Here is an 18952-nt window from a genome sequence, read left to right on the forward strand (position 1 = left end):
TACTTCCTGTGCGACTTTTCTAGAAATTCAAAATGCTATCAAACCAAACGAATCAAATTCTGATGTTAAAATGAGTCGCTTTGCAAAGGTTGTGATACTCACAACCAGACTTCTTGGAACCTGCTTTTGGAACAACAGTGCTTTGAGCTGCTAATTTAACATTGTAATATGCTCACAATGACAGAGCTATATGTTAGACAAGTAGGCCTATTATAGTAACTAATTTAAAATTCGTATTTGTCAAATTATCGTTGTTGGAATACTTGAGTCTGAACTAAAGTTGCAAACCAATCAACAGACTAACATTGCTGTGCTTTTTAGCCATGCTAATTATAATAAGCTGAATTACCCACTGTGTTTTGAGGCCAGGGCATGAGCATTTCTTCAATAAATCTATCAAGAAAATTAATGCGCACATAAAAATTCCTTCATATTACATCTTATTTTGATAGTGGTATGATAGGCTGACCCAATATTGCCCACATGTGTTTCTTCTTAAATAATGACTACAAAATAGTTTGTGGCTCACAAATCCATCACAGCATATTAACCTACAATAAACTGAAACTCTTGACAAAAGGCCCAGAAATCTCCCTCCTTATAAACTTAGCTATGTTCTAATGAGCACCTTGTATTTAAAAGACATACAGTAGCATGTGTTACACTGGGCTACAGTAGACAAAGTGGCAGATATTGCATAGTAACCCAATTCCAAAGAAAGACAATTTCCTTTCTGGACATCAAAACACTTCAGTAATATGAAGCAGAGTTTCATCTTAATGCTTCTTCTATCAAGTAATAACAGTGGATATTGGGTCCAGAGGGGAGGACTTCTCGGCATCACGCACAGCCGTCCATTCCACGGAAACCTGCGTGGTGCTGTGAGTGCATGGCTCATGCTCTTCAGATCAAAGTGGTGATAGTTCATCAGCACATACCACAAAATATTTGCTTGATAACAGCAGGCAGATTTGTCAGATCAGAGCATAATAAGACAAATTCCTTTGTCCCAGCTTGAACTCCTGTGGATGAGAAAGGTGCTGGGCACAGGGACGTCAGGGTTTGTTAAATACTATGAGAGATGTGAAATATTTGAGTATAAGAACAGGGAATCAATACATGAGATGTGATTTTCTCCAGTGTAAGTGAGCATTTTTGTTTCTTACTTTACTTTACAAACACGTCCTTTTTCTGACATGTCTGTTTTCAAAGAAATGTACCACGCAAAATGAAATATAAACTTCTGTATCACTTCCAATCAGTACTATATCGAATTGGGGATGATGTTGTCACTTCACATCAATTTGTATTTCTACAGATGATTTTATTTACAGGCTTTCTGCTGCACATAATGATAGCGTCAATAGGAAAGGATCCTTGACTTGATGTATCATTACCACTCTAATTCACGCTGTGCAGTACTAATAACATCTGACAAATTAGATACTTGCATAAACACTCAAACACTCGAGTGATGAAAGGGTTTTAAAAGCAAAGAAGAACACACGGGAGGCCAGACACATCACTGTGTCTTTAAGGCAACACTGACACTGAGATCCTAATAAACTCAACATGTATCTGCTTAGTTCGTTTAAGGAAAGCACGAATGAGGGTTACGACTGCAGTGACAAATTACAGAAAGACTTGTGCAGAGATAATTTCAACAGTATGTCTTGCGTGGGCCAAAATTTGCTCTATTTGCAGTAATTTAAAAATCTTTAAGGACAGGGCAAACACTGCGTCTGTAAAACTGTTTGAACTCTCAAACAACAGACACACATATGGCTACATCCCAGTCTCTCCGAAAGCTGTGAGATATTTCAGTCAAAACCACAAATGCAAGTCTTGTGGTGCAAGAAGAAAAAGGGTTCACCAAAGTCATTAGGGTCGTTCATCTGGGAACGATGAATATCTACAGAAGTTCCTACCAATACATCTAGTGGATATTTTTCAGGTTAAGTGAAAGACTTTAACTTGCTAGTGGCACAAAGGAAAAGGCAGGGTATCACAAAAGTTATTATAATCCATCCTCTGTGGACCACAAATGTTTGTACAAAGTTTCTCATCCAAGATATTTCACTACAGACCAAAGAGCCCTTATTGCTAGCATGGCTGAAAATCCGAAGACTGTGTCTGTGAAACTGAAAAAACTAAAACAGTACCTTCTGCTACTGCTTCAACTATCATGGGTAATATCATATAATTTCAAAGTGAGCTGGCTATTTACCATCATATGGGAAGAAATCCAAATACCCCGGGAGACCTACAGATAAAAAAAGAAAAAAAGGAAGCACATTGCCTTTGTAGCGTGACTCCACAACCCAACAAATCAGCAAGCTTCACCATTTCATTATTTGTCAAGATAAGTGAGGCGCACCTGTGTTATGAGAAGAAGATTCAAACCAAACGAGACAGCGCAGGCAGCCTCTGCACATTCCAGTCCAATAAGGAAAGCTGGGCACCATGGTGAGCTCCGATCACAGGAACAGACCTTCTATGTGGACATGTGAGAGACATCACAAGGCAGACTGCTTCCTTCTCAGGGAAGGGCCTTTTTGCATGTCAGCGGGATCTGAATTGTGTGGGCGGCTGTAATCGAAACATACCAGCCATATGTAGAGACTGTGCTACCCCTTCCATATGGGATTATTTACACGTCTTCTTTGTTGTTCAATGATCAAAGAGGAGGAGATCCATTTGAGTTGATTTTATGACACATTTTAGCAAATTTCTAGGGGGTGATTTTAAATGCCCTGTAAAACCTGTTCCACAGCATGCAAGACCACCCCATTAAGTCTGCTATCCCGCATGAATATAAAGAAAATCTGACTTGGGTCTGTAGACGTTGCTACAGACTGTGAAGGGATATGTGTTTTTGAATGGCGATGAATGTTAAAAATCCATAAATTAATCTGAAATGTAAAAATCTTAAAAAAAAAAAAGAAAAAAAAAGCTGCACGAGGACCATAACAAAAGCAGTAACACCATAAATTTATTGTGGAAAAAAAAGCAACATTGGGAAGAAAAGAAGTCTATTCTGGCACATTGTTCATCTTTATATTACAAAAAGGAGAAAAAGGCTACAAATCTTGATAATTTATACAAATACAACCACTTTCAAAAATAAATCTTTAATTTAGTAAACGCTCTGTGAACAACTTTCTGCAATAACCCACCGCTTGAGATCCCTGAGCAGAGACACAGAGTTTTTTACATCTTCACTCAAGCAAATAACAATTATCAGTGTTTGTTCATAAACACCTTATATACACAGGAAAACTTAGCGAGCTCTGACTATGGTGTGTGTGTGTGTGAGGTGTGGGGGCGGGAATGAACTGTGATTATCGTACTTAGCATATCACTAGTGACCATCAAAGACAAAAACAGAACAGTGTGACTGAAACAAGTGACATATATTCAATTTTTATCCTCCATTGTACTCTGTATATATCAAAAATGACTCACGTGAGATTTTCTCAGTAATGAACACAAACGTGTACATCACATCTGCTCACTTCCTTCATTTTACATGTAAAAACACAGTGCCAGCTGGTTCTGATGCCAAGGTAACACAAAGCAATAACTTACAATGTATAAACTAAGGACACATAGTTCAGGAGGTTTTGTGGCCAATTACAAACAAATGATCACAAATACTGTACATATTCTTACTTACTGCAAGGTGCTGTTTCACTTACTGTATGCTGTCAACAAACAAACAGACAGATGTTAATTACACAGAATATATACAAAATGAGACCTTAAGACTGAGCTTTAACAAAATGGAAAATACTTCATGTAACAAACCAAACTTGCTGGGTATCTGAGCTTTGACTGGCTACTTTTTTGCTGCAAGATTTTCTGTATACTATACACAATGTAGGTATATATTAGGATTCATTTATACAAACACAATGAAATTAGTTTTATTCCAACAAAAACATTAAAATATTTCCCTCAGCCGTGCTTTCTGTGATGAAAAGGTGTGCATCGGCATAGCTTTTGTATTTGGTTTGAAGAACTCTCATCAATTTCAGCTCCACAGACTCATTTGTAAAAGCTCCAGAGGAGTGGGGAGACATGTGCCCCAAAACTATTGTACCTGCCTCTTTGTTGTCTGTGACTTCCACAGAAGGTTGCTTAATATTTCCATTCATAGCGCCTAACTGTGGTCAAAAAAATGAGTTACCATGGTGACTTGGCTTTTCTTGCCAGTACAGAACAAGAGGCAGTAGTGGTGAAAAATGCCACCTGTGTGCTACTGTACACTGATGGAGAAGATTCACACCTTTTATTATAAGGCATTACAGTGTGAAAGGAGCCCCATTTCCTTTGCTTTTGAGTTGTTGTTTTTTTGCCAAAACATCCTGTTTTTGGCAAAGTCCTGCCTCAGTGGAGCTTTTTGAGGCTACTGTTGTGCTGTAATGGCTACCAAATTAAATTCCCTTTTTCAAGTCTCCAAATATCACATCTGCTACAAATGGTTTGCAGTGATGGTGCCAATTTTCATATCTTCACGAGGAAGTGTGTGTAATCTCTTGAGAAAAACAAAGTGACCCGTCAAGGATGTGAATAAAGACTGTAGTGATTTAAACTTAATTCTGTGATTCTGGATGGTATCCAAGTCTTCATATTGCCCTTTTTTTCCTTCATTATCAAGGTAGAATTCTTGAATAAATAGTGATTGAAAATCTCCTTAGAGCAGTGCTCTGAGATTTTTTTCTCTCTTTTATATTTTCTTTCACACTGCTCAGGGGCAAATTCCACCCCTTTGAACTACAATTGTTTACTTTAAAAATCCTAATTTATTACAAATGTTGAAGGATGTACCTATGGTCTTATTTCACTGAAGTTCAAGTGCTGTAGTTATAAAACAAAAACACAAAAAACAAAAATGTGGTTCCTATGAGAGCACTTATGTTGAAGAAAGATCTAAAGAGCCCAAATACCATGCAGCGCCTGCCAAAGTGTGAGCAATGCTTCGGCTGCTGGCCTGAGGTGTATGCAGAGCTCAGGAGTTATTAGGAGGGCTGTGCCGCACAGTCACGGCCTCTCTGAGCAAACATCCTCACTGAGTTTCTTCCGTCTTATCTGGATGAGAAGAGAAAATGAGGAGAGTTTAGGCCGTCCTTTTCCAAAAAGGTCTGGCGTACAGATGGCAGGTAGGCGGGCAGGGTGTGGTCAGGGACTCATGGTCCTCAGGCCCTGTTTCTCCATGATGTTCCACAGCTTACGCAAGTTGGACTGGGTGATGGTGTCATCCGGTTTCAGTTGAAGTGCTCGGAGGTAATTGGCTTCAGCTTCTTGCAGCTTCCCATTGAGGTGAAGAATTGCCCCTAGGTTCATCAAGGCAGCAGGATACTGAAACCCAAAAAAAAGGGACTTAGTATGAAACTGATCTTGTCCTAAAATTACTATAAGTCCACCTCAGGGTTGCTTGAATCTTTGTTCCAAGGATATGCTGTCTTTTCTGTTCAAGAATAGCAACACAAGAGTCATATCCTGTTATTGATATGTACTGTAGGTATAGTTACTATAAACAGTGAGTCAGCTGTGAAGACATGTTAAGAGTGAGGTGACTTACTCACTATAACAGTTATTTACTCACCACTAATGGTCTGTTTATAGAATTAATTTAATTAAAAATTCAAGCTTTACAACATCAGAGTGGCTGAGTGGATAAGATGAATAATGCAAATGAAGTCTAACTATTCACATTATGTGGGTATACATAATTTAACAGGGACATGAATTTGACCAGAGATGTTTTATATCCCCAAGTCACAGCTTTAATTGTCTGGACACTAGACTCCAAACAGACACACACTGAACAGATGCTATTTCTTAAAGTTAGAGCTTCAACACTTTAAAATGTAAATACTACTACAAAACCAAGGAAAATGTGGATGACTGCATGAAGTTATAGAATTAACAGTTATATTGTACTTTCAGAAAAAACTGTGGGAGAACATTTGCTCATCCTGTGAAGCTATACAGCAGACCTTTACACGTTATTGGTTCCTGTTTGTCAGATCACACAGACTGTGGTGCTGTATTTGGTATTTGGTAACCATGCTGCGTTGCGTGTCCCTGTGTCTTGTCTGTGGCCACAGATGTTATAGGGAGCAACCACCACTTTGAAGTGGGTCTAGATGAATGTACTGTAAATTCCTGCTGGTGCCAAAGGGCACTGCAATAGGCGGATGAGTCATGAGGACATAAGTACAGGAAAAGTGTCCAGGGTGCAATCACGGTAAGACCGTTAAATATCCAGGCCAAGGGAGGGGCCACATCTGATCTCCATTTTAGTTAGAAGTGTGGAAAACATGTCTAATCCTGTAGTGAAGCTACTGTTTTACTGCTTGAGACTATTGTAATTTCTGTAATTGCCACTTCTAGGAAAACAGCTGAAGTAAAAATGGCCAATCGTGTGCTTTTACTGCAGTGTTTGTGACTTTTTCTCATAATTATCACCCCTATACATCATTGCCACATGGAATGACACATGATTATGTCATCTTGACATTCACTAATGTGCTGTACCACAAGAGCCTTAATTTCTTTCTCATGGCCTATTAACTAATCAAGAGTAATTTACAGAGCAACACTCTTGGGTGAGAGTATCTTTTATAAATGTTATGAGAAATCTGTGGAATGTTATGAGAAATTAACGAAAACTTAACTTAACTATTCACAAATGTAGCAGTGCTGCAGAAAAACAGTAAGAGCTTACAAGACCAAAGTCTAGTTGTGCTACGTGGCTCTGTGGTGTGAACATCCCAGTAACAATGCAAATATTATGATGTTAAGCAGGTTAGGCTTACCATACAAAATAAGTGTGTTAGCATGCTTATATTTGCTAATTAGCACAAATTAAGTTAAACTCAGGCTGATAGGAATGTCATTAGTGGTATAGATATGTCTGTGTAATTTGTATGTATGTAAATTGAAAAATAGGTTATGGTATCACCAAAGTTATTACAATTCATGCTAGAGTGAACACAAATGTATATGGCAGATGTCATGGCAATCTAGTCAAAAGTTTCAAGAAATTTTACTCTGAACCACAAATGTAAACCTTATGGTGGCGCTAAAGAGCAAGTCAAGGGATCACCAAAGTCGTCAAGATTCAAATAATAGGTATAATAATAATAATAATAATAATAATAATAATGATGATGATAATAATAATAATAATAATGACTAGTGACACTACAGGAAAAGCCAGAGGATCACCAAAGCCAATGTGATTCATCCTCTGGGGATCTGTACCAAATTTCACCAAATTTTTCATTCCAATCCATTGTTAGATGAGGAGATATTTCATAAAATATTTCATTAAAATTTTTGAGCTTATGGTGCCACAAACAGTAAAAAATCTCACCAAAGGAAAAGCGTCTCTGAGGACAAACAACCTTAGATGACTATTTGAACACTTTGCACACAGTACATGTTTTATTTTGAGTTTATTTTTTGCACATATATATTTTACTAATCCATGCACTGAGACTGCTTGTCAGAGAGGTCACCATACACAGAAAATATGCAATTGTTTGGCCATTTATCTTGCTTTGTTTACACTGCAGGGTGTGTGAATGGCTCTCCTTTGCTAGACTGTTCCTCTCTTGTCTCACAAAACTCTCCAAACATCCCTGTGTTTTTCCAGTGTCAAGCTTGGATGAGTGATGCTCCATGCATGAGAATTTCAATGGGAACAATATGTCCAATAGTGCTGCTTTTCTCACAGGGGGAATTAAATTGATGAATAAATCAAAGAGACTCTGGGATAATCCTATTGTCCCTTAGAGAGGAGCCACTTCTCCCCTCCACATATATGAAACATGTTACACATGCCTCAGCCAAAGTAGAGGCTGGCATGACCAACACTTTTACTGTTACTCTCTGACTCCAAGTGTTGTGTTACCTATTCAGACACATAATGTGCAATTACATTAATCCCATAGCAAAACAAAATTTTCTCTCTGTTTTTCAATTACTGTCCACAGGAGCAGCCAGAGTTCTTGAATTTAATGGCCAAGGTAATTCTGAAGCTGTTTTGAAATAAATTACTTTCTATTTGACCCACTATTTGAAGGTCACACCACAAAATAATGCTCGGGGATCACTTTGTTGGGGGATTTTTACTACTCAGAATAATCCTAGCCAAAATATATCACTTGTTTATACATATGGATATAGTTGAAAACGACAGTAAAGGACCCACACACGAACACTGTATCCACAACATGTAGGTGACAAGTAGCTGTATATTGGCAAATGAGTGTGGAATTGGTGAGGATCCAGTGTTCAGTCTCAGCCTCAGTCAAGGGCGTAGGTTCGGTTTCAGAACATTATGATTCATTTATTATTAATCATAATAAGTTAGGATAAAATTGGTTATTACCCTTGTCATAATAATGTGAGTACACCGAAACATTTCCACTAAAAACTCCCTCTAAGCACCTACCATATAAATTTCTTGATTGCATTTATCTGGACAAATATTATCGTTACATGTTGTTAAAAACAACAGACAAAAATTGCACACTACCATTTCCAGTGTCAACAATGGGCCATTCAACTCAATAAATAAAGTTTTATTTATATATTTAAAACAAAGAGCATTACCTTTTACTGCATTATCTTTGATTGAGTCATTTTTGCGAGAATTATCTGCAAAAAGAAATTAGTTCTAGACTTTATACACAAAAATGCAGAGAAGGTTGGGGAGTTTTTTCAGCACCCAGAGTGGTGTCAATCACTTAATCACTACCAGGAAGGCAGGACAACTGGTATGATGCATGAGAGGCCAAAAATTTGGGACCCAAAAAAGCCTGCAAATCACTCATTACTGCTTGTAAAGCATGAATGTATGGTAATAACTCAAGGTGATGATAGACAAAGATGATTTTGATCAACCCAGAGCCTCTACCATCTGGATTTTGGTGGTTTGGTGTTCTTTTAGTGAATGGGTCAAACTTAAACAGTAAAAGTGATGGAGACTAAAAGGAGGACTTTGAAAAGTGAGGGGAACATGTAACCCCCCCCCAAACCCCAAAGAAAATTACACTCTTAGCCTCATTCTGTTTCTAACAGGTCAGTCAGTTCATAAGGTAACATGACACCAAATAAATGTCACTAAATGAAAGAATAACACAGGTCAGCTTGTACTCAGCTTGTCATGTGGAGAAACCACTACATCTAATTGCATGAGTTGATTTGATTGCCTGGAAAGTTTCAAACTTCTTATATCATTCTATTTAAAGTGAATTTGTGTTCTCAAATTATACAGTGTATTGAAAGTTTTCGCCTAAGTCACTTTCACACTTGCACTGCAGACCTGAATTTATCTTCACATCACCGAGAGGAGGTGTGTGTGAGAACGCAATGTCCAAATCAGTTGGATCTCACATTGAATGATATTTACTAGTCAGTGTAAAGTGCAATCGAGCCCCTGTGTAAATAAAGCAGGTAATTGTCTGGAGAATTCACAGCAAGCGAGTGAGCAAGTTGATGATGTTTCCATTATGAGGCTCAAGCAAAGGATGAAAACAAACATCCAAGGCTGGAGAAGAAGAGACATGTCCACAAAGACGGCAACAAAAATGTCAAACTGGAGAGAGAGAATTACTAACTTCTGTTGTTGAGTGCCAATACTAATATCATTAGATACATTAAAGGAATGGCGCGATAGTGTTTATGACTAAAAAAGGAACCGGCTACATGGCCGTGGTGTTATGTGCATCATGTCCTGCCTCCTGCACACTTTACCCAATGTCTAAACATTGCCCGAAGTTAATATGAGAAAACAATCCTAGAAAATCAAAGTCTGTCTAAAAAAACAGTGGTTTCAGAGGGAGGAGAGATTGCTGAAGATGCACAGTAACAATTCTAAATGTACTTCTGACTCCTGGGTAGAAAGTTAACTGACTCCTGCTTTTCCTCTCAGTGCAGCTCTAAAGGTATTTTCTTCTCCACTCATGCAAGACTTATCAATTCCTGAGTTTAGTTTCCTTCCTCGAGTGTACCCTGTAGGCTCCTACCTTTTTTCACCCAAGCCTTTCTCCCTTTTACTTCATATAGCAAAGACTTGTGTGATTTATATCCCTACTCCTGCATTCTTCCTCACACTTGCAACACTCTGCAAAACGTTCCCTTGTCAAAGGCTTTCATTTTTTTACTCATTTCCTGCTGCTCTGCAACCTCTCTGCCTGCATACCCTTCTTAGAACTGGCATGTAGCAGCAGAGGCAAAGCCAGATGTGGAGCATATTAGCCTAGACCGTAAAGCAACATATGCTGTAAAGGCTGCGCGAGTAAAAAAGTAAAGCTAGGTTGGGAAATGACCAGACCATAATGGCTTCAGATTGGCATTTGGGTCAAGAATATCTATGTGGAATAGGAAAAGGGTGCAGAGATCAACCAGAGCAAACCAAGCATCCGCTGGGATTTAGCTCGTCTAGATAGAGGGAATTGTAGGACTAAGGCACTAAATCCTTTGAATGGAGAGAATTGTTCACTCTCACTCAGAGCGAGCAAACATATGTGCTTAATATAAAACACCAGTGTCTTTGGAGAGTGAAAAGTCAAGTCGCAGTAAAGCATAAAACGACAAATGAAGATGGACAGGGTACATGGCTTAAGTCAAGTCGCATCGGAAAGAACAAAGGATAATGGTAAAGAAGATGGATTAAGATGCTAAATTATTATGTACCTCAGCTGTAGGCAATGCAAATGGCAAATGGCATCCAAGCAAAAGTGACCAAGTAGGGGCAAAAAAAGTGTCTCTGTGTTTGGATGTAGACATCAAATACATGTTTGTACAACACATGCCAAGAAACAGTCATGTGAAAATTGGATGGATGTGGCCCTGTAGAACTGTAAGGAAGACAAACATCCTCAACACATTTTACAGAACATATTCAGCAGAGTGGCAGCACAGCAGTAGTCCTCTCAATGGCCAATCATCGAACTAATTTTGTTAGCTCAGAGGAATTTTTAGCCCAGACTGGTGACCTGACTTCACACTGCCTCTCACCCATTGCATGCTGGATATGATGACTCATGACCTTTACAGTGACAATCAGGAAAAGAAAATTAATGTATGAACAACCATCAGAAAAACATCCAAAATATTTGTTTTTAGACAAAACATATAAATCTTTTGAGGAAAAACAGGCCTTTTTTTATTTTTCTGAAGGTGAGTTCCAAATTTTCACTAAAAATCCTTCCAAATTTCCAAATCTTTCCTAAACTCCAAAGGTCCTGCAAACTTTGAGATAAAAAAAGTAAGCAATTATTAGATGTGAGAGTGTCCTTACAGCACAAAGAGTTTTTGCCTCTTTTAAAAGTAATTCAGGGAGAGTCTCTCACAATTCACCTTAAACCCTCTGGTTCGGCACATTATTTATGTATGCGTTTAAACTGAAGCAATGATGAGGATTATTTTTCTTACATCTGGGTTTAATTAGACGTTAAAAATATACAATTCTTTGACAAAAGTGAAATGCTACATTGACACTGACAACAACAAAGGGGATAGCAGCTCAGTTTCATGGTTTCTGTGGAAATCTTAAAATTTATCCCTTTGTTATACTCAACTTTTTTGTTTTGTCTTTTTGTTTGTATATATTACACTGGGGGTTGTGTGCATGCAGAACCAAACTTTATTGTCTATAAAACACTGTCCAGACATATTTTGATCATTAATCCTGAAATGATTTCTTCTAATCAAGCCACTGGAACAAACAGGGTGGCCACATGGCAAACATATTATGCTCCCTCTGCGGCCATCACTTGAGCAACTCGACCCCTCCTGCCAAAGCTCTCAAAGACTGGACCCCATTCATTTTCAAGATGTCAAAGTCGCCTGACTGAGTGTTGTTATCATTATTCTTTTCAATCTACGTACCCTGGCCTGTCCTTTGAAGCCAGTGATGGATGCTATGCAAACAGACCTCTGAGCTTAGTTAAAACCTAGCCCTCATTTTGAGACCCACTGACAATGAAGGCTGTTGTGACAGGGCAGACAGGGCAGTATTAATATTGGAAAGCCACCCACACTGTGATTGCAAGCTGTCCATAAGGGTAAATAGTAATGGAGGTGATTAGCTAGTTGTGGCTGTACTCACATTGGGTCTGAGGCTCGCTGCTTGTCCGTAATACTTCTCAGCTGCCTCATTCAGGCTGGCTTGTCTGCAAAAGGAAAAAAGAGAGAGGCAATCATTACTCATCTTTATTGCTGCTGGCTTTGGATGAGGCCTTGAACCCTGCATGTTTACTGGCACTCAGGGGTCACTGAGAAAATAACAGGAGGGAAGAGCATGAGTGATGAGAGAAGCCGATTCAATCGCCTGTAGGTTTCTCGTTCGATAGCATCTTTCACTTGATAACATCTGTGCTGAGCTCTGCACAGCAAGCACTTTCTGTTTTAATTGAACCTTGAGGTCAGGACATTTGGCTTATTGGGTCCTTGAATGAAACTCATCAACAAACCAAGGCTGATTGGAAATATTCACTGTACTTTTCAGTTTAGAGCTGGTGGGGGGGATTGATACTAAGACACTGAAAGAATGCAAACATTGTGGAAACACAAACGTAATTTAATCACGCTATCATAACAACCAGAGTAGATGGTGCAGATGCACCAAAACATGCTGCATATGCCACACTGCGACAAAGAGGATTTTTGGGGCAGATGGCTTATCGGCATGAGTCCCTGGAACCAGAAATATTTCATTCCTGAGGACATAAAACCTGCAGTCAAGACAGGATGTCCTATATTATGCTTTTCATCTTCTTTCATAAGCTCCTGCTCTGCCTACTGTTATACACAAACCTGTGGCTCCTCTGTCACAAGGCCTTTCCTTTCATTAATACCCCTGCATCTCAGAAATCACCTTTATGGTCTACAGCTGCAGGCTTTTCGCTGATGGTAACAATTGTCTCATTGCAAACAATTTAACTTTGACGAAGTCAAGGACAGAGTCAACGACGGCTGGTCATGGAGCCCCTTAAGTCGTAATGATCAAAGGAAGTGAGGCCGTTAGAGCCACAGTTTCATTTAGGCTGTCGCGGCTTATTAAGGGATCATCATCCATGTGGTTCCAGATAAAAGGCAAAGCTTTTATTTTGGGATTACCAAATCAGTGGCCTAAGTAAATACATAGTATTTATGTTTGGTTTTAAAGACAGTGTCTTATCTGTTCTAACTTTTGATGAGTAGGAAAATCATGAATAGACAATTCATGTCTTTAATATTACAATTTAGACAAGCTTTAATAGCTAAGATGGAGAGCCTGGAACTCCTTCTTGTGTTTTATTTAAAAAGTAAAATGTAACATGCACAAAAATAGTGATCTTTGAGTCCACCAAGAGTTGTGTTAAGTTGTAACCCAAAAACAGACATTTCATAGTATTTACTACCAAGAAATGCAGTTTGAGACTTTAAAAGGAGCAATGGGCCTGTATCTGTGCCCAAGTGTAAACAGTTATTGAGATAGCTATAAAAAAGCAAGATCAAGCGTCGACAGCCATATTAGCAACTCTGAGATTTAGGCATAGCAACATGGTCACATGCTCACAAAGACAATACAGACATGCTGATGTTCAGCAGGTGAAATGTTTAACATGCTCACCATCCATAGCTTGGCATGTTAACATGCTAACATTTGCTAAATCTTCATTAATCTCTGTAAACAGATATCTGTGTTTGCAAAATCTGTAGGCAACGGGACAAGATTTTGGTATCGGAAGTGTTCTGACTTCTGTTTGCAATACATTTGTAGCCAGACTAGGAATGACCATTCGCGTTTGAATGGCTAATGAAAAGTCCATGTGGAGAGGTGGAATGCATTGAAAGAAATGCAATCTTAGAAACCATCGCCTAAATATTTGCCCTCTCCCCCAGAGGCTGTATCCTCATCAGACTGAAAGCTGATGGGTTCTGAGACTGGTATACACCGAACTCAAAATGCAATTGAAATTGATGGAAATGTTATTTGATCGGGTATTTTGGTTGGTATTTCACTAAAAACCACTAATGTTGACCTCTGACCGAGTGACATTGCCATCCCTACAGTTGCGCTGACAGGACTAGCAAACACAATTTTAAACTTAAAGACGTGCTCCTATATTTTATCCACTTACATAGTTAAAAACATAAGAACATGCCACTGCTGTTTATTTTTTTAGCACAGCTGAATTTTTCCAGCTCTGGTCCAAAAAAGCATTTTACATTCCAAAGGCGATCCAGACATCGACTCGAGTTGCTGAATTTGTCCTGAGATTATAAATGTGGGTTTCACGTCCAGCCACAACTATATGTTTGTTTGCCAGCATAATATTTAGAAAGCACAACCTTCAGAGGAAAAAAAAGCACAAATCTAATTATATAATATCATTATCACATTTATAAACACATTATCAGAGAAGAACTGGACGGCTGCCACACCATGACCAAGGAGGCAGCAAGACCTCCTAAGGCTGCCTGACTGCGGCATCTGAGAGCGCAGGAGACAATGGAGACTAAATATGTAAACCACTGCCTGGGTTTAAACCAGAGGAAGAGTCAGTGTGAGACTACGGGAGCACAGGAATAAACAGAAGGATGGGAAAATGGAGTAGGAATGAGAAAAAAATAATCCCCGGAGGAAAGACATTCTTGACCATATTTCAAATCAGCAACTCAACCACTGATCTTTTTACCCCGACATCTTGTTGTCTGGAGATGGTCTATTAACCCCAGACATGCACAAATCACAGCACTGACAGTAAGCGTGACATTGTCGGATACTAATGACTGTATGAACAAATTGCATTTTTGACAGCAGCCAGATATTTGTGCTTAAACTGCAGCCGTCCCATCTGTCTAAAGCACAGAATTACATTTTTTAGAGAACAGTTTTCTTGGTTGGAACACAGACATCTTCCCCAAGGGTAGTACTGTATGTGCAGTACTGAATGCAACTTGCCAAGCAATGTATTCCTTTTATTACCATTATAAGGTTAGCAATTTAAACCAATTTATACACTTTTAGAAATTTGGACAGCCAAATGTGCACAAATTGGCATCCCTAACATCATGATATGCCAGTAATATACAATGTTATCGTTTAGATACGGTGTATAATATTGTTATATAAGACACATGGTTTGAGTCAGAATCTATAAAGTGACCTATGAATGTATAACATGCTTTAGTGTGTTTTTAAGAGATTTGTTTTCTCATGACTGTCTGAATATACAGATTTAACTTTACTGTATGATGTAATCTTTGGCTTTTACTGAGATTTGACACATTAAAGGGAAGTTCATCCCCATTGGCCTCATCATTAACCAACCTTTTCCCATCCTCCATTAACACTATAAATAAGAGTTAGTTTAAAAAAAAAAATAGAAATGTTCAAAGGAAATTATTAGTTTGGAAACAAAATGGTCAAAACCCCAGGGGCCCAGAGGGGCAATAAAAGACATTTGCACGTCTGAGAGCGTCTGCGCCTCCATTTAATCTCTTCCCTTCCCTCTTGTAGATTCACTTGTGTCCCCACCAACCGAGGGCTTTTCCACATCTGTGTCCAAGACAAACACATAAAGAACATGAGCTGTGGAGAAGTGAGACCCCATGCCAAGCAGGCAGAGAATAGTTCAGCCTAAACGCTGCTTGACACGCTCTTTAGCTGTCAGGGGTCTGGACCCTGGAAGAGGCTCTCAATACTGAAAGCTGTTGGTGGTGAAGATGATGCGTGATTAGACAGGTGGGGGAAGAGCTATGCATAAAGCAGCCGGGTAAGATTCTTACAGAGAGCTGTGTAGCAACACTGTGCTCTGGGGTAAAGCGGCATCAAACTCTAGTGATTCAAGACATGGGTTAATGGTTCCTAAAGGAATAGATATTTTAGGAAACTTTTACCAAGAGTTTCATGGGAATATTGATACAGTGCCACTCTTGTGACTAGGTATGTAACAATAGTTGAGTATAGGGTAAGAGTATTCTCCTCTTCAGAATAAAAGTTTGCCGCAGAACAGACGCTCCGAGCCTCGTCATGCTGCTGGTGTTTGTAGCATAGCATACATACACAGCACTCCCATTACAAAGCATTAAAAATATATGCTGGCTTCAGGAAAAATATGCTTTTTTATTTTCTTTCCAAGTTGAGGCAGAACTGTCACTGCAGCGGCACTTCCACATGCTATCGTTTTTCTGTACTTGTAGACTTTTTTTTTCTTTGGCATTTAATGCCGGACGAGAACATTTGTAGGTGTACATACTTCACAGGTCTGGGAGAATTTGGCCAGATATTTGCTTAAATCTCTGTAGTTGTTTTTCTTTCTGCCATGTGGCCAGTATTGTCACTCTTGATTCTTATGACTTGGAATTACAATTGATACAGTTTTTCTGACTCACATGCTTGTATTTATTGTCCGAACAATGTGACGGTGGCATATGTCCATATGTCCTGGGGGATTTCTTGGCTGGGCGCAATGACATCCTTCAACATGTCATTTTTACATATAGGTATTTGTACAGCTTTAATGAGCAAGGTATAATGTATTATTTGGTGAGCATTGGAGGTGCTGGTTGGCAAATTTGGTTACGTTTGGAAAGAGCCAAGTTGTTTCCCCCTGCTCCAGTCTCTTTAAGCTAGCTAAGCTAACCAGCTGCTGGCTTTGGCGTCATGAAAGTGGTATAAAATTTCTCAACTAACTCTAGGCAAGAAGTAGAATATGCATATTCCCCAAAATGTCAAACTGTTCCTTTAAAGATAACCGTTTCTTGTCAGCAGGCAGCTGTGAGTTTAAAAGCCCTTAGTTACACATCATGTGTTTAAAGAGAGAAATCTCTCCATTGGGTCATACTGTATAATTTTATAGGTTTATTCAGTCAATGGGGCAGCATACTGCAAGTTGGCACATGACTCTATTTACAAATATCCACTCATGGCATGTGTTCAGAAACACAACAGCTTGTGGGCTGCTAAAGCTTTGCCGCTCAGGCTCATCAGCTGAACCTTGCACTAATTTGGAAGCAGACTTTCAAGTGTGAGCCAGGGCCGGCAGAGAAAGAGTGAGACAGAGTGAGAGGGAGGTATAGAGGGAGTGAGAGAGAGCATATGAAGATACATAGCTGCACAGCACGCTAAGACAAACCAGCCGCTCTCAGGCTGGCAGTGCAGTGAGAAAAGAGGATTACAAAGTACAGCCAAGTAAATCACACTGGCTGCGGAGTAGTGTAAGCCCCTGGATAAACCGTGCAGACAGTAGACCTCCCTCTTTCATACACAGCCTCCTTTCTACTCAGCCATGGAAAACTGTGGCCCATCCATCTCATCTACACATACATACAGTGTGCATGTGCTCGGGCTATGGAAAACATCAAAAACACGATTGTTTTGATCAAATACTCACCTGAGCATGTGGGCTGCGCTGAAGACCACATCAAACTCTCCACTGTCAAGGCGTGCTGCTTTCTCTGCCATCTCCGCTGCCTCCAGCAGCCGTGACTCCTCCAACAAAAACTGACCTGGCAGGGCAGGAGAGAACAGCAGCGCTGTTAAAACGCTGAGGGATCCCCACAGATGCACAGAGGGATGCAAAATCTGAAATTGTTGCCTTTGGCGCTGGTGGAGGGACAGCCTCGTCTGCCCCTGAAATAATACTCTGAAACACTAGATATGAGCACAAAGTACCATCACTTTTTGGCCATATTTCAGACCGATTTGTTCAGACTAGTCGACCTTGATAGATCTGTTTCTTTAAGATGAAATTGTCTCTCCCAGAAGGTTTGTGTGTTATTACTGGTGCGGCTGCGTTTGGAGTCGACCTCTGTGGATCCGCAGAATGAGATGGGATCATGGAGGCCTGACAAGGCCGTGAACCAAGGCTGGACCCCTTGGTCAGGGCCAGGTTTAGAGAGGAATTAATACCCTGTTGACTTTGGTTAGCCCCACTACTGTACCAGGATGCTAAACCACTATGTGAACCTAAGCATATTTTCCTTAATAACTGTGGATGAAACTGAAGCCGCGAGTACAAGCCCGAGGTGAGCGACTGATGTAAAGTGAGACTTCAGACCATGACTGAGTATAAAATAGCTCCAGGTTACACCTCTGCAGTTCTATGGAGGGCTCATGATATATCAAAGCACATTCATAAGTAATAAAGGAAAGACAGATACTGCATCAATACATGCTGCAGTCTTGCTGTGTTTTTAAATATTTTATAAAGCTGTATATACAGACTTTATTGTTGTTGTAATTGACTGTAATTCTTGTTTATGTTACAGTGTTACTTTTAATGGAAAATTGTATTGTATGTGTTATGATCATTTACTTTAAGTAACTATCAATAGCAAACATCACAAACTCAAACTAGGAAGATCGAAGATCCAGCAGTAAAAGCACCATTTTTGTTTGCTTTTGTGATAAACTGTAACTTCTAGCACCCACCCCTGATCAGAATAACATACTTGAAATGTATAATTCGTGTCTAAGCCAAGAGAAAATATTTTTTTTAGTTTGCATAATTTAGATAATCCATTTTTAGTCATGTTTGAATTGCATGTCTATGTATATTATGCTCTTTGCCTCTGCAGTGACACCCTCTCCTTGCTTTGTGGATCAAGACAGATCAGTCCTACTTAAACAGAGTTCCTAACCTTTAAAGGTGACAAAGAAGACATACAAAAAAAAAAAAAGACATTAATCTGGTGTATTGACCGCTTTAAATGTTACATACAAGCTAGTGCAATGATAGCAAACTGACATATCCATCCATCATAAACTGCTGTGTCAGACAGACAAGGTTTTTAAGGCTTTTAAAGGAAACAAATAACCGACTTGTCATCTTCTTCAAAGTAAATCTTACCATGACAGCAATTAAATCTGAGAGGTAACGCTGCAACTTCAAGTCAAGAGAGAGTCACATATGAGACAGGAGAGACGCTTAAATTGTCA

The 18952-nt window shown here is 39.3% G+C and overlaps 1 protein-coding gene across 1 annotated transcript in view; it reads right to left on the bottom strand.

The window, feature by feature from the left end:
- Positions 1 to 2972: 2972 nt before the first annotated feature.
- tmtc2b (transmembrane O-mannosyltransferase targeting cadherins 2b) overlaps positions 2973 to 18952 on the bottom strand; it is a 117047-nt gene continuing 101067 nt past the window's right edge. The window contains exons 10-12 of the mRNA XM_042495971.1: positions 17406 to 17520; positions 12131 to 12194; positions 2973 to 5361 (exon numbers count right to left, since the gene is read on the bottom strand). Of these exons, the coding sequence (XP_042351905.1) occupies positions 5182 to 5361; positions 12131 to 12194; positions 17406 to 17520 (359 nt within the window). The 3' untranslated portion in view covers positions 2973 to 5181. The remainder of the gene's footprint in view (positions 5362 to 12130; positions 12195 to 17405; positions 17521 to 18952) is intronic.

This window comes from Plectropomus leopardus, chromosome 11, assembly GCF_008729295.1.
Source record: "Plectropomus leopardus isolate mb chromosome 11, YSFRI_Pleo_2.0, whole genome shotgun sequence".
Taxonomy (NCBI): domain Eukaryota; kingdom Metazoa; phylum Chordata; class Actinopteri; order Perciformes; family Serranidae; genus Plectropomus; species Plectropomus leopardus.